This window comes from Dendropsophus ebraccatus, chromosome 9, assembly GCF_027789765.1.
Source record: "Dendropsophus ebraccatus isolate aDenEbr1 chromosome 9, aDenEbr1.pat, whole genome shotgun sequence".
Taxonomy (NCBI): Eukaryota; Metazoa; Chordata; class Amphibia; order Anura; family Hylidae; genus Dendropsophus; species Dendropsophus ebraccatus.
Window position 1 is genome coordinate 119,748,165 of NC_091462.1, and position 23,666 is coordinate 119,771,830.

At 57.8% G+C, this 23,666-nt stretch overlaps 1 protein-coding gene across 1 annotated transcript in view; it reads right to left on the minus strand.

Moving 5' to 3' along the window:
- Positions 1–216: 216 nt before the first annotated feature.
- The window catches only part of BICDL2 (BICD family like cargo adaptor 2), a 36,483-nt gene continuing 13,033 nt past the window's right edge, over positions 217–23,666 (minus strand). The window contains exons 4-10 of the mRNA XM_069984738.1: positions 20,713–20,829; positions 7,042–7,188; positions 3,184–3,360; positions 2,478–2,615; positions 2,265–2,395; positions 1,163–1,283; positions 217–1,051 (exon numbers count right to left, since the gene is read on the minus strand). Coding sequence (XP_069840839.1) covers positions 896–1,051; positions 1,163–1,283; positions 2,265–2,395; positions 2,478–2,615; positions 3,184–3,360; positions 7,042–7,188; positions 20,713–20,829 — 987 coding nt within the window. The 3' untranslated portion in view covers positions 217–895. The remainder of the gene's footprint in view (positions 1,052–1,162; positions 1,284–2,264; positions 2,396–2,477; positions 2,616–3,183; positions 3,361–7,041; positions 7,189–20,712; positions 20,830–23,666) is intronic.

A 23,666-nucleotide genomic window follows, 5' to 3' on the forward strand; every position in this document is an offset into this window, starting at 1 on the left:
CTTTCTCTCTCTCTATGTGCTGGCAGTGTGACATCAGGGGCCCCTCTCTTTCTCTCTATGTGCCGGCAGTGTGACATCAGGGGCCCCTCTCTTTCTCTCTATGTGCCGGCAGTGTGACATCAGGGGCCCCTCTCTCTCTCTCTGTGCTGGCAGTGTGACATCAGGGGCCCCTCTCTCCCCCTCTAGTTTGGAGTCTCTTTAAAAACACTGAGACAATTCAAAATAGGCCAATATTTATATATACAAAATGCACATTATATACAGAGGTGATAGGATCCCCCTCCCCCCCTCGCAACGTGGAGTCAGCTCCGCCCACTGCTGGGTGGTATACCGAGGGCTATATGTGACATGGAGTCAGCTCCGCCCACTGCCGGATGGTATACCGAGGGCTATATGTGACATGGAGTCAGCTCCGCCCACTGCTGGGTGGTACACAGAGGGCTATATGTGACATGGAGTCAGCTCCGCCCACTGCTGGGTGGTATACCGAGGGCTATATGTGACATGGAGTCAGCTCTGCCCACTGCTGGGTGGTATACCGAGGGCTATATGTGACATGGAGTCAGCTCCGCCCACTGCCGGATGGTATACAGAGGGCTATATGTGACATGGAGTCAGCTCCGCCCACTGCCAGATGGTATACCGAGGGCTATATGTGACATGGAGTCAGCTCCGCCCACTGCTGGGTGGTACACAGAGGGCTATATGTGACATGGAGTCAGCTCCGCCCACTGCTGGGTGGTACACAGAGGTGTACAACAGGTGCTATAACCCACCAGGCATTATAAATCATGCAGGTCCTGAGGGTCGGAGCTCCTCAGGCCTCAGTAGAAGCTTGTGCGTGTCGGGCAGGACCATCACACCAGCTTCAGGTCCACAGTGGCTCCTCCAGCTCTTAGATCCTCTTGAAGATGGAGAAGATGCCATTGGCAGCATCGCGTGGTCTCCTGCGGCTGTCTCTTCTGGTGGGGGTGGACGGGGAGGTCTCGGATGTCCTCTCCTGCTCTCTCTGGGTCTTCAGCTGCTGGCTGATAACTATCTGCATGTCGTCCTGTGTGGAGAAAGCAACAACCATCAAGCGGGTGGAGATCACAGCCGAGAACCTCACGTCTCCTGACCACCGAGGTATAGTCCAGGAGTGGGGGAGTCTCAGCGGCCTCACCTGCCAGGCCTCCAGCTCCTGGCTCAGTAACACCTTCTGCTCCACCGCGCTCAGAAGCTGACGGCTCATCGACTCCTTTTCCAGGCGACATTTCGCCAACTCCAGTTCCAGCTCCCCCTTCCTGCAGATGACACATAAGTACAGTTAGGAGGTTCCCATGGAGCCAATGGCGGCCTCCTCATACAGCCCAAGCGTGGCCCAATGTGGTGTTGGCCGCCTCCTCCTCATACAGCCCACACGTGGTCAAATGTGGTGGTGGACGCCTCCTCATACAGCCCAAGCGTGGCCCAATGTGGTGGTGGCCTCCTCCTCATTCAGCCCAAGCGTGGCCAAATGTGGTGTTGGCCTCCTCCTCAAACAGCCCATGTGTGGCCCAATGTGGTGGTGGCCTCCTCCTCATACAGCCCACACGTGGTCAAATGTGGTGGTGGCCGCCTCCTCATACAGCCCAAGCGTGGCCCAATGTGGTGGTGGCCTCCTCCTCATACAGCCCAAGCGTGGCCCAATGTCGTGGTGGCCTCCTCCTCATACAGCCCAAGCGTGGCCCAATGTCGTGTTGGCCTCCTCCTCATACAGCTCACACGTGGTCAAATGTGGTGGACGCCTCCTCATACAGCCCAAGTGTGGCCCAATGTCGTGTTGGCCTCCTCCTCATACAGCCCATGTGTGGCCCAATGTGGTGTTGGCCTCCTCTTCATACAGCCCATGTGTGGCCCAATGTGGTGGTGGCCTCCTCCTCATACAGCCCATGTGTGGCCCAATGTGGTGTTGGCCTCCTCTTCATACAGCCCATGTGTGGCCCAATGTGGTGGCGGCCTCCTTCTCATACAGCCCATGTTAGGCCCAATGTGGTGGTGGCCTCCTCCTCATACAGCCCATGCGTGCCCCAATGTGGTGGTGGCCTCCTCATACAGCCCATGTGTGGCCCAATGTTGTGGTGGCCTCCTCCTCATACAGCCCATGTGTGCCCCAATGTGGCGGTGGCCTCCTCATACAGCCCGAGCGTGGCCCGATATGGTGGTGATGGTGGCCGTGCCCCCCCCCCCCCCCCCGTCTCGTCGTGCACTTGCTCTCATCCTGTGCTCCTGTCACGGTGACTTACTTCATGATGGCCTCGTCACGGTCGGACACGGCCTGTCTCAGAACGCTGTCCCGGTCATTCTGCTGTAGCATCTCCCGCAGCTTCTGCAGTTCCTCCTGTAGGGACTTGATCTCGATATATTGCAGATTGGCCTGTGAAGAGCGAGGACACTGGGTGTGAGGCAGTGCCACCTGGTGGATGCAGGGGGCGATATGGCGCAGCACGTGGAGTTACCAGATCCTGCAGTCTCACTATCTCCTCTTCCTTCTCCAGGATCAGCTCTCGCTCTCTCTGGCTTCTATATGAGGACATGTGACCAGCGCCTCCTGTGGACTGTCCCCCAAACTGCAGCGAGGGGTTCATCCTGGTGCTCTGCAAAAGAATAAAAAAAGTGTTATTATGGATGATGGGGACGTATAGTGTGGCCGGCACTGATGATGGGGACGTATAGTGTGGCCGGCACTGGTGATGGGGATGTATAGTGTGTCCGGCACTGGTGATGGGGATGTATAGTGTGGCCGGCACTGATGACGGGTGATGGGGATGTATAGTGTGGCAGGCACTGATGGGGATGTATAGTGTAGCAGGCACTGATGATTGATGATGAAGGTATATAGTGTAGCAGGCACTGGTGATGGGGATGTATAGTGTGGCCGGCACTGATGATGGGTGATGGGGATGTATAGTGTGGCTGGCACTGGTGATGGGGATGTATAGTGTGTCCGGCACTGATGATGGGGATGTATAGTGTGTCCGGTGATGGGGATGTATAGTGTGTGCGGCACTGATGATGGGGATGTATAGTGTGTCCGGTGATGGGGATGTATAGTGTGGCCGGCACTGGTGATGGGGATGTATAGTGTGGCCGGCACTGGTGATGGGGATGTATAGTGTGGCCGGCACTGGTGATGGGGATGTATAGTGTCTATAGATTCCTCACCTCATGTTCAGGACCTCCTGACGTCTCTTGCATTTCAGAGTGCAGAGAGTGGCGGTTTTCATGGGAAGGAAAGTGACTGTCTCTCAGCTTCAGCTCATCCTGCAGCTCTCTCACTTGTATCTGCAGAGACCGCTGACTGTCTCTTAGACGCTCAACTTCCAAGTTATTTTCCTGCATCTTTATAAGACAGTGATGGTGATGAGAGAGTGTGAGAGGAGATTCCCAGAATGCCATGGAAGGTGCGTCATCTGCCGGATGTCCCCCGTCACCCGCCCAGTCCCCCCCCGTCACCCGCCAAGTCTCCCCAGTGTCCCCCGTCAACCGCCCAGTGTCCCCCGTCACCCGCCCAGTCTCCCCCGTCACCCGCCCAGTCTCCCCCGTCACCCGCCCAGTCTCCCCCGTCAACCGCCCAGTCTCCCCCGTCAACCGCCCAGTCTCCCCCGTCAACCGCCCAGTCTCCCCCGTCAACCGCCCAGTCTCCCCCGTCAACCGCCCATGTATGTATGTATGTATGGATGGATGGATGGATGACCACCACCACCACCATGTATGGATGACTTGACCACCATGTATGTATGTATGTATGTATGTATGGATGTATGGATGGACAGATGGATGACCACCACCACCATGTATGGATGACTTGACCACCATGTATGTATGTATGTATGGATGGATGGATGGATGACCACCACCACCACCATGTATGGATGACTTGACCACCATGTATGTATGTATGTATTTATGGATGGACGGATGGATGACCACCACCACCATGTATGGATGACTTGACCACCATGTATGTATGTATGTATGGATAGGACTGAGCGAAATTCATGTCTCACTATGTGAGACATGGAAAAACCAGGCATGTGATGTGATCTCCAGCAAAGATAGTTGCTGGGGATGTATTGATAAAGTGTGTTTAGGCCGGGTTTTTAGGAATGGATGGCAGGCTTGGTAGTGGGGCAGGAATGGATGGCAGGCTTGGTAGTGGGGCAGGAATGGATGGCAGGCTTGGTAGTGGGGCAGGAATGGATGGCAGGCTTGGTAGTGGGGCAGGAATGGATGGCAGGCATGGATGGCAGGCTTGGTAGTGGGGCAGGAATGGATGGCAGGCTTGGTAGTGGGGCAGGAATGGATGGCAGGCATGGATGGCAGGCTTGGTAGTGGGGCAGGGATGGATGGCAGGCTTGGTAGTGGGGCAGGGATGGATGGCAGGCTTGGTAGTGGAGCAGGAATGGATGGCAGGCTTGGTAGTGGGGCAGGAATGGATGGCAGGCTTGGTAGTGGGGCAGGAATGGATGGCAGGCTTGGTAGTGGGGCAGGAATGGATGGCAGGCTTGGTAGTGGGGCAGGAATGGATGGCAGGCTTGGTAGTGGGGCAGGAATGGATGGCAGGCATGGATGGCAGGCTTGGTAGTGGGGCAGGAATGGATGGCAGGCTTGGTAGTGGGGCAGGAATGGATGGCAGGCTTGGTAGTGGGGCAGGAATGGATGGCAGGCTTGGTAGTGGGGCAGGAATGGATGGCAGGCTTGGTAGTGGCGCAGGAATGGATGGCAGGCTTGGTAGTGGGGCAGGAATGGATGGCAGGCATGGATGGCAGGCTTGGTAGTGGGGCAGGAATGGATGGCAGGCTTGGTAGTGGGGCAGGAATGGATGGCAGGCATGGATGGCAGGCTTGGTAGTGGGGCAGGGATGGATGGCAGGCTTGGTAGTGGGGCAGGGATGGATGGCAGGCTTGGTAGTGGAGCAGGAATGGATGGCAGGCTTGGTAGTGGGGCAGGAATGGATGGCAGGCTTGGTAGTGGGGCAGGAATGGATGGCAGGCTTGGTAGTGGGGCAGGAATGGATGGCAGGCTTGGTAGTGGGGCAGGAATGGATGGCAGGCTTGGTAGTGGGGCAGGAATGGATGGCAGGCATGGATGGCAGGCTTGGTAGTGGGGCAGGAATGGATGGCAGGCTTGGTAGTGGGGCAGGAATGGATGGCAGGCATGGATGGCAGGCTTGGTAGTGGGGCAGGCTTGGTAGTGGGGCAGGGATGGATGGCAGGCTTGGTAGTGGAGCAGGAATGGATGGCAGGCTTGGTAGTGGGGCAGGAATGGATGGCAGGCTTGGTAGTGGGGCAGGGATGGATGGCAGGCTTGGTAGTGGGGCAGGGATGGATGGCAGGCTTGGTAGTGGGGCAGGAATGGATGGCAGGCTTGGTAGTGGGGCAGGAATGGATGGCAGGCTTGGTAGTGGGGCAGAAATGGCTGGCAGGCTTGGCAGTGGGGCAGGAATGGATGGCAGGCTTGGTAGTGGGGCAGGGATGGATGGCAGGCTTGGTAGTGGGGCAGGGATGGATGGCAGGCTTGGTAGTGGGGCAGGAATGGATGGCAGGCTTGGTAGTGGGGCAGAAATGGCTGGCAGGCTTGGCAGTGGGGCAGGAATGGATGGCAGGCTTGGTAGTGGGGCAGGGATGGATGGCAGGCTTGGTAGTGGGGCAGGAATGGATGGCAGGCTTGGTAGTGGGGCAGGAATGGATGGCAGGCTTGGTAGTGGGGCAGGAATGGATGGCAGGCTTGGTAGTGGGGCAGAAATGGCTGGCAGGCTTGGCAGTGGGGCAGGAATGGATGGCAGGCTTGGTAGTGGGGCAGGGATGGATGGCAGGCTTGGTAGTGGGGTAGGAATGGATGGCAGGCTTGGTAGTGGGGCAGGAATGGATGGCAGGCTTGGTAGTGGGGCAGGAATGGATGGCAGGCTTGGTAGTGGGGCAGGAATGGATGGCAGGCTTGGTAGTGGGGCAGGAATGGATGGCAGGCATGGTAGTGGGGCAGGAATGGATGGCAGGCTTGATAGTGGGGCAGGAATGGATGGCAGGCTTGGTAGTGGGGCAGGAATGGATGGCAGGCTTGGTAGTGGGGCAGGGATGGATGGCAGGCTTGGTAGTGGGGCAGGAATGGATGGCAGGCTTGGTAGTGGGGCAGGAATGGATGGCAGGCTTGGTAGTGGGGCAGGGATGGATGGCAGGCTTGGTAGTGGGGCAGGAATGGATGGCAGGCTTGGTAGTGGGGCAGGAATGGATGGCAGGCTTGGTAGTGGGGCAGGAATGGATGGCAGGCTTGATAGTGGGGCTGTCCTTTCCACTTCCTCCACTCCAGATATTGTTTGGTGTCGGGCAGCACAGGTGCTCGGGCTGGATCATCAGCAGCTCCATATAGTGTTGCAGAGCCATGGACAGAGTGAGGCCGGGGGCAGCTGAGTGTGCGGGAGGCTGCAGCCTCAGGAGAAGCCGTATACCTGACCAAGGTAAATACTGGACTGTATACAATGTGTCGTAGCGTATAGACAGGGCCGGCTGCTGTTAGTTAGTGCTGGACAAGCAGAGTTTATTTTGTGTTCTGCCTAAAGCCGAGGCTGCTTATTTGTTTTCTAGTATTGGATAATAAACGCAGGCAAAGCCGGGACTTCATTCGTTTGAGCCTGTTGACTGCTGTTCACACTGCAATCCTGCACTCTACCGAGCAAATCCTTCCACTGTATGGATGTATGGATGGATGAATGACCTAGCCACCACTATGTATGGATGTATGGATGTATGGATGGATGACCTGACCACCACTATGGATGGATGGATGGATGTATGGATGGATGACCTGACCACCACTATGGATGGATGGATGGATGGATGGATGACCTGACCACCACTATGGATGGATGTATGGATGTATGGATGGATGACCTGACCACCACTATGGATGGATGGATGGATGGATGGATGGATGACCTGACCACCACCCCGCCTCCTCATATATAACATGTTCCCCCCCATGAGTGACCCTAGGGCTATGAGGGGCATCAGGGCAGCTCCTTACTTTTGCCTCAGCCTCCGTCTTCTGTCTCTCCAGCTGCAGGACGCTCTCTCTTAGGTGGAACATAGCACTCTGGACGCTCTCATTGTCCACTTGAAGAGCTTTAACTTGAGACTCCAAATCCCTCTTCTTCTCCAGCAGGAGGGCGTTCTACAAAGCAAGACGAGAGGGTAAGCTGCCCCGCACTGCACCCCCATCCTCCACCCCCATCACCCCCCGCACTGCACTCCCATCACCCTCTGCACTGCACCCTCATCCTCCCCCCCCCCCCCGCACTGCACTCCCATCCTCTACCCCCTGCACTGCCCACCCCCCCATCCTCCACCCCGCACTGCACCCCCATCCTCCACCCCCATCACCCCCGGCACTGCACTCCCATCCTCTACCCCCTGCACTGCCCACCCCCCCATCCTCCACCCCGCACTGCACCCCCATCCTCCACCCCCATCACCCCCCTGCACTGCACCCCCATCCTCTACCCCCTGCACTGCCCACCCCCCCATCCTCCACCCCGCACTGCACCCCCATCCCCCTGCACTGCACCCCCATCCTCTACCCCCTGCACTGCCTACCCCCCCATCCTCCACCCCGCACTGCACCCCCATCCCCCTGCACTGCACCCCCATCCTCCCCCCACACTGCACCCCCATCCCCCTGCACTGCACCCCCATCCTCCCCCCACACTGCACCCCCATCCCCCGCACTGCACCCCCATCCTCCACCCCGCACTGCACCCCCATCACTGCACTCCCATCCTCCCCCCCCCGCACTGCACCCTCATCCTCCCCCCGCACTGCACCCCCATCACCCCCGCACTGCACTCCCATCCTCCCCCCCCGCACTGCACCCTCATCCTCCCCCCGCACTGCACCCCCATCACCCCCGCACTGCACTCTCATCCTCCCCCCGCACTGCACCCCCATCACCCCCGCACTGCACTCCCATCAGCCCCGCACTGCACCCCCATCCTCCCCGACACTGCACCCCCATCCTCCCCCCCCCGACACTGCACCCCCATCCTCCCCCCCCCGACACTGCACCCCCATCCTCCCCCCCCACTGCCCACTCCCCCATACTCCACCCCATCATCCTCCCCCCACACTGCCCCCCCATCCTTCAACCCCATCCTCACCCCTGCACTGCCCATCCCCCTGCACTGCACCCCCATCCTCCCCCCGCACTGCACCCCCATCCTCCCCCCGCACTGCACCCCCATCCTCCACCCCGCACTGCACTCTCATGCCCGCCCCCCATCTGCTCCCCCGCACTGCACCTCCATCACCCTCCGCACCGCCCACCCCCAAACTGCATCCTCATCTTCCCCCAGCACTGCACACCCATCAGCACCGCTGTGTACTGTCCTCTCCCCCCACCTCGCTCTGCAGCACCGGTGTGTACTGTCCTCTCCCCCCACCTCGCTCTGCAGCACCGCTGTGTACTGTCCTCTTCCCCCACCTCGCTCTGCAGCACCGCTGTGTACTGTCCTCTCCCCCCACCTCGCTCTGCAGCACCGCTGTGTACTGTCCTCTCCCCCCACCTCGCTCTGCAGCACCGCTGTGTACTGTCCTCTCCCCCCACCTCGCTCTGCAGCACCGCTGTGTACTGTCCTCTCCCCCCACCTCGCTCTGCAGCACCGCTGTGTACTGTCCTCTCCCCCCACCTCGCTCTGCAGCACCGCTGTGTACTGTCCTCTCCCCCCACCTCGCTCTGCAGGCTCTGCAGCACCGGTGTGTACTGTCCTCTCCCCCACCTCGCTCTGCAGGCTCTGCAGCACCGGTGTGTACTGTCCTCTCCCCCCACCTCGCTCTGCAGGCTCTGCAGCACCGCTGTGTACTGTCCTCTCCCCCCACCTCGCTCTGCAGGCTCTGCAGCACCGGTGTGTACTGTCCTCTCCCCCCACCTCGCTCTGCAGGCTCTGCAGCACCGCTGTGTACTGTCCTCTCCCCCCACCTCGCTCTGCAGGCTCTGCAGCACCGGTGTGTACTGTCCTCTCCCCCCACCTCGCTCTGCAGGCTCTGCAGCATCGGTGTGTACTGTCCTCTCGCTCTGCAGGCTCTGCAGCACCGGTGTGTACTGTCCTCTCCCCCACCTCGCTCTGCAGGCTCTGCAGCACCGGTGTGTACTGTCCTCTCCCCCACCTCGCTCTGCAGGCTCTGCAGCACCGGTGTGTACTGTCCTCTCCCCCCACCTTGCTCTGCAGGCTCTGCAGCAGCGGTGTGTACTGTCCTCTCCCCCCACCTCGCTCTGCAGCACCGCTGTGTACTGTCCTCTCCCCCCACCTCGCTCTGCAGCACCGCTGTGTACTGTCCTCTCCCCCCACCTCGCTCTGCAGCACCGCTGTGTACTGTCCTCTCCCCCCACCTCGCTCTGCAGCACCGCTGTGTACTGTCCTCTCCCCCCACCTCGCTCTGCAGGCTCTGCAGCACCGGTGTGTACTGTCCTCTCCCCCACCTCGCTCTGCAGGCTCTGCAGCACCGGTGTGTACTGTCCTCTCCCCCCCACCTCGCTCTGCAGGCTCTGCAGCACCGCTGTGTACTGTCCTCTCCCCCCACCTCGCTCTGCAGGCTCTGCAGCACCGGTGTGTACTGTCCTCTCCCCCCACCTCGCTCTGCAGGCTCTGCAGCACCGCTGTGTACTGTCCTCTCCCCCCACCTCGCTCTGCAGGCTCTGCAGCACCGGTGTGTACTGTCCTCTCCCCCCACCTCGCTCTGCAGGCTCTGCAGCATCGGTGTGTACTGTCCTCTCGCTCTGCAGGCTCTGCAGCACCGGTGTGTACTGTCCTCTCCCCCACCTCGCTCTGCAGGCTCTGCAGCACCGGTGTGTACTGTCCTCTCCCCCACCTCGCTCTGCAGGCTCTGCAGCACCGGTGTGTACTGTCCTCTCCCCCCACCTTGCTCTGCAGGCTCTGCAGCAGCGGTGTGTACTGTCCTCTCCCCCCACCTCGCTCTGCAGCACCGGTGTGTACTGTCCTCTCCCCCCACCTCGCTCTGCAGGCTCTGCAGCACCGGTGTGTACTGTCCTCTCCCCCCACCTCGCTCTGCAGGCTCTGCAGCACCGGTGTGTACTGTCCTCTCCCCCCACCTCGCTCTGCAGCACCGGTGTGTACTGTCCTCTCCCCCACCTCGCTCTGCAGGCTCTGCAGCACCGGTGAGTACTGTCCTCTCCCCCCACCTCGCTCTGCAGCACCGGTGTGTACTGTCCTCTCCCCCCACCTCGCTCTGCAGGCTCTGCAGCACCGGTGTGTACTGTCCTCTCCCCCACCTCGCTCTGCAGGCTCTGCAGCAGCGGTGTGTACTGTCCTCTCCCCCCACCTCGCTCTGCAGCACCGGTGTGTACTGTCCTCTCCCCCCACCTCGCTCTGCAGCACCGCTGTGTACTGTCCTCTCCCCCCACCTCGCTCTGCAGGCTCTGCAGCACCGGTGTGTACTGTCCTCTCCCCCCACCTCGCTCTGCAGCACCGGTGTGTACTGTCCTCTCCCCCACCTCGCTCTGCAGGCTCTGCAGCACCGGTGAGTACTGTCCTCTCCCCCCACCTCGCTCTGCAGCACCGCTGTGTACTGTCCTCTCCCCCCACCTCGCTCTGCAGCACCGGTGTGTACTGTCCTCTCCCCCCACCTCGCTCTGCAGCACCGGTGTGTACTGTCCTCTCCCCCCACCTCGCTCTGCAGGCTCTGCAGCACCGGTGTGTACTGTCCTCTCCCCCCACCTCGCTCTGCAGCACCGGTGTGTACTGTCCTCTCCCCCCACCTCGCTCTGCAGCACCGGTGTGTACTGTCCTCTCCCCCCACCTCGCTCTGCAGCACCGGTGTGTACTGTCCTCTCCCCCCCACCTCGCTCTGCAGCACCGGTGTGTACTGTCCTCTCCCCCCACCTCGCTCTGCAGGCTCTGCAGCACCGGTGTGTACTGTCCTCTCCCCCCACCTCGCTCTGCAGCACCGGTGTGTACTGTCCTCTCCCCCCACCTCGCTCTGCAGCACCGGTGTGTACTGTCCTCTCCCCCACCTCGCTCTGCAGGCTCTGCAGCACCGGTGAGTACTGTCCTCTCCCCCCACCTCGCTCTGCAGCACCGCTGTGTACTGTCCTCTCCCCCCACCTCGCTCTGCAGGCTCTGCAGCACCGGTGTGTACTGTCCTCTCCCCCCACCTCGCTCTGCAGCACCGGTGTGTACTGTCCTCTCCCCCCACCTCGCTCTGCAGGCTCTGCAGCACCGGTGTGTACTGTCCTCTCCCCCCACCTCGCTCTGCAGGCTCTGCAGCACCGGTGTGTACTGTCCTCTCCCCCCACCTCGCTCTGCAGCACCGGTGTGTACTGTCCTCTCCCCCCACCTCGCTCTGCAGCACCGGTGTGTACTGTCCTCTCCCCCCACCTCGCTCTGCAGCACCGGTGTGTACTGTCCTCTCCCCCCACCTCGCTCTGCAGCACCGGTGTGTACTGTCCTCTCCCCCCACCTCGCTCTGCAGGCTCTGCAGCACCGGTGTGTACTGTCCTCTCCCCCCACCTCGCTCTGCAGCACCGGTGTGTACTGTCCTCTCCCCCCACCTCGCTCTGCAGCACCGGTGTGTACTGTCCTCTCCCCCACCTCGCTCTGCAGGCTCTGCAGCACCGGTGAGTACTGTCCTCTCCCCCCACCTCGCTCTGCAGCACCGCTGTGTACTGTCCTCTCCCCCCACCTCGCTCTGCAGGCTCTGCAGCACCGGTGTGTACTGTCCTCTCCCCCCACCTCGCTCTGCAGCACCGGTGTGTACTGTCCTCTCCCCCCACCTCGCTCTGCAGGCTCTGCAGCACCGGTGTGTACTGTCCTCTCCCCCCACCTCGCTCTGCAGGCTCTGCAGCACCGGTGTGTACTGTCCTCTCCCCCCACCTCGCTCTGCAGCACCGGTGTGTACTGTCCTCTCCCCCCACCTCGCTCTGCAGCACCGGTGTGTACTGTCCTCCTCCCCCCCACCTCGCTCTGCAGCACCGGGTGTGTACTGTCCTCTCCCCCCACCTCGCTCTGCAGCACCGGTGTGTACTGTCCTCTCCTCCCACCTCGCTCTGCAGGCTCTGCAGCACCGGTGTGTACTGTCCTCTCCCCCCACCTCGCTCTGCAGCACCGGTGTGTACTGTCCTCTCCCCCCACCTCGCTCTGCAGGCTCTGCAGCACGGTGTGTACTGTCCTCTCCCCCCACCTCGCTCTGCAGGCTCTGCAGCACCGGTGTGTACTGTCCTCTCCCCCCACCTCGCTCTGCAGCACCGGTGTGTACTGTCCTCTCCCCCCACCTCGCTCTGCAGGCTCTGCAGCACCGCTGTGTACTGTCCTCTCCCCCCACCTCGCTCTGCAGGCTCTGCAGCACCGGTGTGTACTGTCCTCTCCCCCCACCTCGCTCTGCAGCACCGGTGTGTACTGTCCTCTCCCCCCCACCTCGCTCTGCAGCACCGGTGTGTACTGTCCTCTCCCCCCACCTCGCTCTGCAGCACCGGTGTGTACTGTCCTCTCCCCCCACCTCGCTCTGCAGCACCGGTGTGTACTGTCCTCTCCCCCACCATCGCTCTGCAGGCTCTGCAGCACCGGTGTGTACTGTCCTCTCCCCCCACCTCGCTCTGCAGCACCGGTGTGTACTGTCCTCTCCCCCCACCTCGCTCTGCAGGCTCTGCAGCACCGGTGTGTACTGTCCTCTCCCCCCACCTCGCTCTGCAGGCTCTGCAGCACCGGTGTGTACTGTCCTCTCCCCCCACCTCGCTCTGCAGCACCGGTGTGTACTGTCCTCTCCCCCCACCTCGCTCTGCAGGCTCTGCAGCACCGGTGTGTACTGTCCTCTCCCCCCCACCTCGCTCTGCAGCACCGGTGTGTACTGTCCTCTCCCCCCACCTCGCTCTGCAGCACCGGTGTGTACTGTCCTCTCCCCCCACCTCGCTCTGCAGCACCGGTGTGTACTGTCCTCTCCCCCCACCTCGCTCTGCAGCACCGGTGTGTACTGTCCTCTCCCCCCACCTCGCTCTGCAGCACCGGTGTGTACTGTCCTCTCCCCCCACCTCGCTCTGCAGGCTCTGCAGCACCGGTGTGTACTGTCCTCTCCCCCCACCTCGCTCTGCAGCACCGGTGTGTACTGTCCTCTCCCCCCACCTCGCTCTGCAGGCTCTGCAGCACCGGTGTGTACTGTCCTCTCCCCCCACCTCGCTCTGCAGGCTCTGCAGCACCGGTGTGTACTGTCCTCTCCCCCCACCTCGCTCTGCAGGCTCTGCAGCACCGGTGTGTACTGTCCTCTCCCCCCACCTCGCTCTGCAGGCTCTGCAGCACCGGTGTGTACTGTCCTCTCCCCCCACCTCGCTCTGCAGCACCGGTGTGTACTGTCCTCTCCCCCCACCTCGCTCTGCAGGCTCTGCAGCACCGGTGTGTACTGTCCTCTCCCCCCACCTCGCTCTGCAGGCTCTGCAGCACCGGTGTGTACTGTCCTCTCCCCCCACCTCGCTCTGCAGCACCGGTGTGTACTGTCCTCTCCCCCCACCTCGCTCTGCAGCACCGGTGTGTACTGTCCTCTCCCCCCACCTCGCTCTGCAGCACCGGTGTGTACTGTCCTCTCCCCCCACCTCGCTCTGCAGCACCGGTGTGTACTGTCCTCTCCCCCCACCTCGCTCTGCAGGCTCTGCAGCACCGGTGTGTACTGTCCTCTCCCCCACCTCGCTCTGCAGGCTCTGCAGCACCGGTGTGTACTGTCCTCTCCCCCCACCTCGCTCTGCAGCACCGGTGTGTACTGTCCTCTCCCCCCACCTCGCTCTGCAGGCTCTGCAGCACCGGTGTGTACTGTCCTCTCCCCCCACCCTCGCTCTGCAGCACCGGTGTGTACTGTCCTCTCCCCCCACCTCGCTCTGCAGCACCGGTGTGTACTGTCCTCTCCCCCCACCTCGCTCTGCAGCACCGGTGTGTACTGTCCTCTCCCCCCACCTCGCTCTGCAGCACCGGTGTGTACTGTCCTCTCCCCCCCACCTCGCTCTGCAGGCTCTGCAGCACCGGTGTGTACTGTCCTCTCCCCCACCTCGCTCTGCAGGCTCTGCAGCACCGGTGTGTACTGTCCTCTCCCCCCACCTCGCTCTGCAGGCTCTGCAGCACCGGTGTGTACTGTCCTCTCCCCCCACCTCGCTCTGCAGCACCGGTGTGTACTGTCCTCTCCCCCCACCTCGCTCTGCAGCACCGGTGTGTACTGTCCTCTCCCCCCACCTCGCTCTGCAGCACCGGTGTGTACTGTCCTCTCCCCCCACCTCGCTCTGCAGCACCGGTGTGTACTGTCCTCTCCCCCCACCTCGCTCTGCAGGCTCTGCAGCACCGGTGTGTACTGTCCTCTCCCCCACCTCGCTCTGCAGGCTCTGCAGCACCGGTGTGTACTGTCCTCTCCCCCCACCTCGCTCTGCAGCACCGGTGTGTACTGTCCTCTCCCCCCACCTCGCTCTGCAGGCTCTGCAGCACCGGTGTGTACTGTCCTCTCCCCCCACCTCGCTCTGCAGCACCGGTGTGTACTGTCCTCTCCCCCACCTCGCTCTGCAGCACCGGTGTGTACTGTCCTCTCCCCCCACCTCGCTCTGCAGCACCGGTGTGTACTGTCCTCTCCCCCCACCTCGCTCTGCAGCACCGGTGTGTACTGTCCTCTCCCCCCACCTCGCTCTGCAGGCTCTGCAGCACCGGTGTGTACTGTCCTCTCCCCCACCTCGCTCTGCAGACTCTGCAGCACCGGTGTGTACTGTCCTCTCCCCCCACCTCGCTCTGCAGCACCGGTGTGTACTGTCCTCTCCCCCCACCTCGCTCTGCAGGCTCTGCAGCACCGCTGTGTACTGTCCTCTCCCCCCACCTCGCTCTGCAGGCTTTGCAGCACCGGTGTGTACTGTCCTCTCCCCCCACCTCGCTCTGCAGCACCGGTGTGTACTGTCCTCTCCCCCCACCTCGCTCTGCAGCACCGGTGTGTACTGTCCTCTCCCCCCACCTCGCTCTGCAGGCTCTGCAGCACCGGTGTGTACTGTCCTCTCCCCCCACCTCGCTCTGCAGGCTCTGCAGCACCGGTGTGTACTGTCCTCTCCCCCCACCTCGCTCTGCAGCACCGGTGTGTACTGTCCTCTCCCCCCACCTCGCTCTGCAGGCTCTGCAGCACCGCTGTGTACTGTCCTCTCCCCCCACCTCGCTCTGCAGGCTCTGCAGCACCGGCAGGGCCGGCGTTAGGGGGGGGCAAAGTAGGCACTTGCCCAGGGCCCCCATCCCCCAGGGGCCCCCTAGCTCCTTCCTTCATTAGTGGAGCAGGAAGCAGAGCAGCACAAGCAGCTCCCCTGCTCCACTAATGAAGGAAGGAGCTGAGCTGTGAGGACGGAGCGCCCCTCCTGCAGAGCTGCCTGTGCCCTACAGAAGAGGAGGAACGGCAAGCCCAGGTAAAGAAATAGAGGGGGGGGGGGGGGGGGGTTAGAGGGTCACGGAGACTGGGGGCGGGACTTGCGGCCAGGGGGAGGTGCTTACGGCCGCGGGTGGGCGGAGCCTCGGGTGTCTTTGTAAAACAGTAACCCCCTCCCCATATACTAGCCTAGCGAACAGTATACAGGAAGGGGGCAGGGGATCTTGTATGATGCAGTCCCCCCTTCCACCATATACTGTTCAGGGCCCTCCTCCCTCTGTATCTATGGCCACCAGGCCCTGAGCAGTACATGATGGAGGTGGGTGCTGAATCACACAGTATCCTGTATGATAAAGTACCCCCATATCTCTCCTCTGCTCTACTATTACCCCAATACTACTCCTAATACTGCTCTACTATTACCCCCAATACTACTCCTAATATTGCTCTACTACCCCTAATAGTGCCCTACTACTACCCCAATACTACTCCTAATACTGCCCTACTACTACCCCCAATAGTGCCCTACTACTACCCCAATACTACTCCTAATACTGCTCTACTATTACCCCCAATACTACTCCTAATACTGCCCTACTACTACCCCCAGTAGTGCCCTACTACTACCCCCAATACTACTCCTAATACTGCTCTACTATTACCCCCAATAGTGCCCTACTACTACCACCATCAATACTACTCCTAATACTGCCCTACTATTACCCCCAATAGTGCCCTACTATTACCCCCAATACTACTCCTAATACTGCCCTACTATTACCCCCAATAGTGCCCTACTACTACCCCAATACTACTCCTAATACTGCCCTACTACTACCCCCAATACTACTCCTAATACTGCTCTACTACTACCCCCAATAGTGCCCTACTACTACCACCATCAATACTACTCCTAATACTGCTCTACTACTACCCCCAATATTACTCCTAATACTGCTCTACTATTACCCCCAATACTACTCCTAATACTGCCCTACTATTACCCCCAATAGTGCCCTACTACTACCCCAATACTACTCCTAATACTGCTCTACTATTACCCCCAATACTACTCCTAATACTGCTCTACTACTACCCCCAATAGTGCCCTACTACTACCACCATCAATACTACTCCTAATACTGCTCTACTACTACCCCCAATAGTGCCTTACTACTACCCCAATACTACTCCTAATACTGCCCTACTACTACTCCCAGTAGTGCCCTACTACTACCCCCAATACTACTCCTAATATTGCTCTACTACTACCCCCAATAGTGCCCTACTATTACCCCCAATACTACTCCTAATACTGCCCTACTACTACCCCCAATAGTGCCCTACTATTACCCCCAATACTACTCCTAATACTGCCCTACTACTACCCCCAATAGTGCCCTACTATTACCCCCAATACTACTCCTAATACTGCTCTACTACTACCCTCAATACTACTCCTAATACTGCCCTACTACTACCCCCAATAGTGCCCTACTACTACCACCATCAATACTACTCCTAATACTGCTCTACTACTACCCCCAATAGTGCCCTACTATTACCCCCAATACTACTCCAAATACTGCTCTACTACCCCCAATACTGCCCTACTACTACCACCATCAATACTACTCCTAATACTGCTCTACTACTACCACAAATACTGCCCTACTACTACCCCCAATACTACTCCCAATACTGCTCTACTACTACCACAAATACTGCCCTACTACTACCCCCAATACTACTCCCAATACTGCTCTACTACTACCACAAATACTGCCCTACTACTACCCCAATACTACTCCTAATACTGCTCTACTACTACTCCCAATACTGCCCTACTACTACTCCTAATACTACTCTACTACTACCCCCAATACTGCTCTACTACTACCCCCATACTGCCCTACTACTACCCCCAATACTGCTCTACTACTACCCCCATACTGCCCTACTACTACCCCCAATACTACTCCCAATACTGCTCTACTACTACCACAAATACTGCCCTACTACTACCCCAATACTACTCCTAATACTGCTCTACTACTACTCCCAATACTGCCCTACTACTACTCCTAATACTACTCTACTACTACCCCCAATACTGCTCTACTACTACCCCCATACTGCCCTACTACTACCCCCAATACTGCTCTACTACTACCCCCATACTGCCCTACTACTACCCCCAATACTACTCCTAATACTGCTCTACTACTACCCCCAATACTGCTATACTACTACCCCCATACTGCCCTACTACTACCCCCAATACTACTCCTAATACTGCTCTACTACTACCCCAATACTGCTCTACTACTACCCCCAATACTGCTCTACTACTACTACTCCCAATACTACTCTACTACTACCCCTAATACTGCTCTACTACTACCCCCAATACTGCTCTACTACTACCCCCAATACTGCTCTACTACTACCCCTAATACTGCTCTACTACTACCCCCAATACTGCTCTACTACTACCCCCAATACTGCTCTACTACCATTGCTATTATTACCTCCACTCCTGATACTACTACTACTCCCAATACTGCTCTACTACTACCCCTAATACTGCTCTACTACTACCCCCAATACTGCTCTACTACTACCCCCAATACTGCTCTACTACTACCCCCAATACTGCTTTACTACCATTGCGATTATTACCTCCACTCCTGATACTACTACTACTCCCAAAACTGCTACTCCCCTTATCTACTACTACACCCCTCATCTTATATGCTTCTACTATTGCTACACCCCTTATCCACTATGCCTATACTACTACACCCATCAAAAAATAAATAAAAAAAATCGAGAAAAGAAAAAACGAGATTTTATTTTTTGACCACATCACCCCAGCCCTAGGAGATGCTATGTGCTGGGGGCGGGGGGGCATTTAACTATCAGTGGAGATGCTATGTGCTGAGGGGGCAACTATCAGTGGAGATGCTATGTGCTGGGGGGGGGGGGGGGGAAGAACAGGGGAGATGCTATGTGCTGGGGGGGGGGGTAACTATCAGGGGAGCTGCTATCTGCTGAGGGGGCAACTATCGGGGCTAGCTAACAGGTGTAAAACCTACAGTGAGATGCCTCCTATATTGGTGGATACTACATACTGGGTGGTGGAGGTAACTACCAGAAGAATTACCTACAGAGGGATACCGACTATATGTACTATGGAGGCACAGAGGGACCTATCTACTATATAGGGCACAGAGGGGTCTTATTTAAGGTCACAGAAGATCACCCCACCTCGAGCAGCGCGCCAACCGCTGACAAAAAAGTATCGGGACCTTAAATTGCTGCTACAATGTTTTAGCATTTGGGGCCCCACCTTCAACTTTGCCCAGGGCCACATTTTGTCTAAAACCGGCCCTGAGCACCGCTGTGTACTGTCCTCTCCCCCCACCTCGCTCTGCAGGCTCTGCAGCACCGGTGTGTACTGTCCTCTCCCCCCACCTCGCTCTGCAGGCTCTGCAGCACCGGTGTGTACTGTCCTCTCCCCCCACCTCGCTCTGCAGGCTCTGCAGCACCGGTGTGTACTGTCCTCTCCCCCCACCTCACTCTGCAGGCTCTGCAGCACCGCTGTGTACTGTCCTCTCCCCCACCTCGCTCTGCAGGCTCTGCAGCACCGGTGTGTACTGTCCTCTCCCCTCACCTCGCTCTGCAGGCTCTGCAGCACCGGTGTGTACTGTCCTCTCCCCCCACCTCGCTCTGCAGGCTCTGCAGCACCGGTGTGTACTGTCCTCTCCCCCCACCTCGCTCTGCAGGCTCTGCAGCACCGGTGTGTACTGTCCTCTCCCCCCACCTCGCTCTGCAGGCTCTGCAGCACCGGTGTGTACTGTCCTCTCCCCCCACCTCGCTCTGCAGGCTCTGCAGCACCGCTGTGTACTGTCCTCTCCCCCCACCTCGCTCTGCAGGCTCTGCAGCACCGGTGTGTACTGTCCTCTCCCCCCACCTCACTCTGCAGGCTCTGCAGCACCGGTGTGTACTGTCCTCTCCCCCCACCTCGCTCTGCAGGCTCTGCAGCACTGGTGTGTACTGTCCTCTCCCCCCACCTCGCTCTGCAGGCTCTGCAGCACCGGTGTGTACTGTCCTCTCCCCCCACCTCGCTCTGCAGGCTCTGCAGCACCGGTGTGTACTGTCCTCTCCCCCCACCTCGCTCTGCAGGCTCTGCAGCACCGGTGTGTACTGTCCTCTCCCCCCACCTCGCTCTGCAGCACCGCTGTGTACTGTCCTCTCCCCCCACCTCGCTCTGCAGGCTCTGCAGCACCGGTGTGTACTGTCCTCTCCCCCCACCCCACTCTGCAGGCTCTGCAGCACCGGTGTGTACTGTCCTCTCCCCCCACCTCGCTCTGCAGGCTCTGCAGCACCGGTGTGTACTGTCCTCTCCCCCACCTCGCTCTGCAGCACCGGTGTGTACTGTCCTCTCCCCCCACCTCGCTCTGCAGGCTCTGCAGCACCGCTGTGTACTGTCCTCTCCCCCCACCTCGCTCTGCAGGCTCTGCAGCACCGGTGTGTACTGTCCTCTCCCCCCACCTCGCTCTGCAGGCTCTGCAGCACCGGTGTGTACTGTCCTCTCCCCCCACCTCGCTCTGCAGCACCGGTGTGTACTGTCCTCTCCCCCCACCTCGCTCTGCAGGCTCTGCAGCACCGGCGTGTACTGTCCTCTCCCCCCACCTCGCTCTGCAGCACCGGTGTGTACTGTCCTCTCCCCCCACCTCGCTCTGCAGGCTCTGCAGCACCGCTGTGTACTGTCCTCTCCCCCCACCTCGCTCTGCAGCACCGATGTGTACTGTCCTCTCCCCCCACCTCGCTCTGCAGGCTCTGCAGCACCGGTGTGTACTGTCCTCTCCCCCCACCTCGCTCTGCAGGCTCTGCAGCACCGCTGTGTACTGTCCTCTCCCCCCACCTCGCTCTGCAGGCTCTGCAGCACCGCTGTGTACTGTCCTCTCCCCCCACCTCGCTCTGCAGGCTCTGCAGCACCGCTGTGTACTGTCCTCTCCCCCACCTCGCTCTGCAGGCTCTGCAGCACCGCTGTGTACTGTCCTCTCCCCCACCTCGCTCTGCAGGCTCTGCAGCACCGGTGTGTACTGTCCTCTCCCCCCACCTCGCTCTGCAGGCTCTGCAGCACCGGTGTGTACTGTCCTCTCCCCCCACCTCGCTCTGCAGGCTCTGCAGCACCGGTGTGTACTGTCCTCTCCCCCACCTCGCTCTGCAGGCTCTGCAGCACCGGTGTGTACTGTCCTCTCCCCCACCTCGCTCTGCAGGCTCTGCAGCACCGGTGTGTACTGTCCTCTCCCCCCACCTCGCTCTGCAGGCTCTGCAGCACCGCTGTGTACTGTCCTCTTCTCAGCTGCAGCTCCCGGTTCTCGTCCCTCAGAGTCTCCAGCTGCAGAGTCAGAGATTTCTCCGTCTGAGAGGCCTGAGGAGACAGGATGGAGGAGATCAGGGGTCGCCCGGAGACCATGTATCTAAGCCTGTCATGTGTGATACAGTCTGCTGTACTAAGTATCTCATCCTATGATGTGTGATACGGTCTGCCGAACTGTGTATCTAATCCTATCATGTACGATCCTGTCTGCCGGACTGTGTATCTAATTGTATCCTGTGTGATACAGTCTGCCAGTCTGTGTATCTGATCCTATCCTGTGTGATACTGTCTAATAAGCTGTGTATCTTAACGTATCCTATGTGATACAGTCTAATAAGCTCTGTATCTAATCCTATCCTGTGTGATACAGTCTGCCAGTCTGTGTATCTAATCCTATCCTGTGTGATACAGTCTGCCAGTCTGTGTATCTAATCCTATCCTGTGTGATACAGTCTGCCAGTCTGTGTATCTAATCCTATCCTGTGTGATACTGTCTAATGAACTGTGTATCTAATCCTATCCTGTGTGATACAGTCTGCCAGTCCGGGTATCTAATCCTATCCTGTGTGATACTGTCTAATGAACTGTGTATCTAATCCTATCCTGTGTGATACAGTCTGCCAGTCCGGGTATCTAATCCTATCCTGTGTGATACAGTCTGCCAGTCGGTGTATCTAATCCTATCCTGTGTGATACAGTCTGCCAGTCGGTGTATCTAATCCTATCCTGTGTGATACAGTCTGCTAGTCTGTGTAACTAATCCTATCATGTACGATCCTGTCTGCCGGACTGTGTATCTAATTGTTTCCTGTGTGATACAGTCTGCTAGTCTGTGTATCTGATCCTATCCTGTGTGATACAGTCTGACAGTCTGTGTATCTAATTGTATCCTTTGTGATACAGTCTGACAGTTTGTGTATCTGATCCTATCCTTTGTGATACAGTCTGCCAGTTTGTGTATCTGATCCTATCCTGTGTGATACAGTCTGCCAGTCTGTGTATCTGATCCTATCCTGTGTGATACAGTCTAATAAGCGGTGTATCTAATCCTATCCTGTGTGATACAGTCTGCCAGTCTGTGTATCTAATCCTATCCTGTGTGATACAGTCTGCCAGTCTGTGTATCTAATCCTATCCTGTGTGATACAGTCTGCCAGTCTGTGTATCTAATCCTATCCTGTGTGATACAGTCTGCCAGTCTGTGTATCTAATCCTATCCTGTGTGATACAGTCTGCCAGTCTGTGTATCTAATCCTATCCTGTGTGATACTGTCTAATGAACTGTGTATCTAATCCTATCCTGTGTGATACAGTCTGCCAGTCCGGGTATCTAATCCTATCCTGTGTGATACTGTCTAATGAACTGTGTATCTAATCCTATCCTGTGTGATACAGTCTGCCAGTCCGGGTATCTAATCCTATCCTGTGTGATACAGTCTGCCAGTCGGTGTATCTAATCCTATCCTGTGTGATACAGTCTGCCAGTCGGTGTATCTAATCCTATCCTGTGTGATACAGTCTGCTAGTCTGTGTATCTAATCCTATCATGTACGATCCTGTCTGCCGAACTGTGTATCTAATTGTTTCCTGTGTGATACAGTCTGCTAGTCTGTGTATCTGATCCTATCCTGTGTGATACAGTCTGACAGTCTGTGTATCTAATTGTATCCTTTGTGATACAGTCTGACAGTTTGTGTATCTGATCCTATCCTTTGTGATACAGTCTGCCAGTTTGTGTATCTGATCCTATCCTGTGTGATACAGTCTGCCAGTCTGTGTATCTGATCCTATCCTGTGTGATACAGTCTAATAAGCGGTGTATCTAATCCTATCCTGTGTGATACAGTCTGCCAGTCTGTGTATCTAATCCTATCCTATGTGATACAGTCTGCCAGTCTGTGTATCTAATCCTATCCTGTGTGATACTGTCTAATGAACTGTGTATCTAATCCTATCCTGTGTGATACAGTCTGCCAGTCCGGGTATCTAATCCTATCCTGTGTGATACAGTCTGCCAGTGTTTGTATCTGATCCTATCCTGTGTGATACAGTCTGCCAGTCGGTGTATCTAATCCTATCCTGTGTGATACAGTCTGCCAGTTGGTGTATCTAATCCTATCCTGTGTGATACAGTCTGCTAGTCTGTGTATCTAATCCTATCATGTACGATCCTGTCTGCCGGACTGTGTATCTAATTGTTTCCTGTGTGATACAGTCTGCTAGTCTGTGTATCTGATCCTATCCTGTGTGATACAGTCTGCCAGTCTGTGTATCTGATCCTATCCTGTGTGATACAGTCTGCCAGTCTGTGTATCTAATCCTATCCTGTGTGATACAGTCTGCCAGTCTGTGTATCTGATCCTGTCCTGTGTGATACAGTCTGCCAGTCTGTGTATCTGATCCTGTCCTGTGTGATACAGTCTGCCAGTCTGTGTATCTGATCCTGTCCTGTGTGATACAGTCTGCCAGTCTGTGTATCTGATCCTATCCTATGTGATACAGTCTGCCAGTCTGTGTATCTAATCCTATCCTGTGTGATACTGTCTAATGAACTGTGTATCTAATCCTATCCTGTGTGATACAGTCTGCCAGTCCGGGTATCTAATCCTATCCTGTGTGATACAGTCTGCCAGTGTTTGTATCTGATCCTATCCTGTGTGATACAGTCTGCCAGTCGGTGTATCTAATCCTATCCTGTGTGATACAGTCTGCCAGTTGGTGTATCTAATCCTATCCTGTGTGATACAGTCTGCTAGTCTGTGTATCTAATCCTATCATGTACGATCCTGTCTGCCGGACTGTGTATCTAATTGTTTCCTGTGTGATACAGTCTGCTAGTCTGTGTATCTGATCCTATCCTGTGTGATACAGTCTGCCAGTCAGTGTAT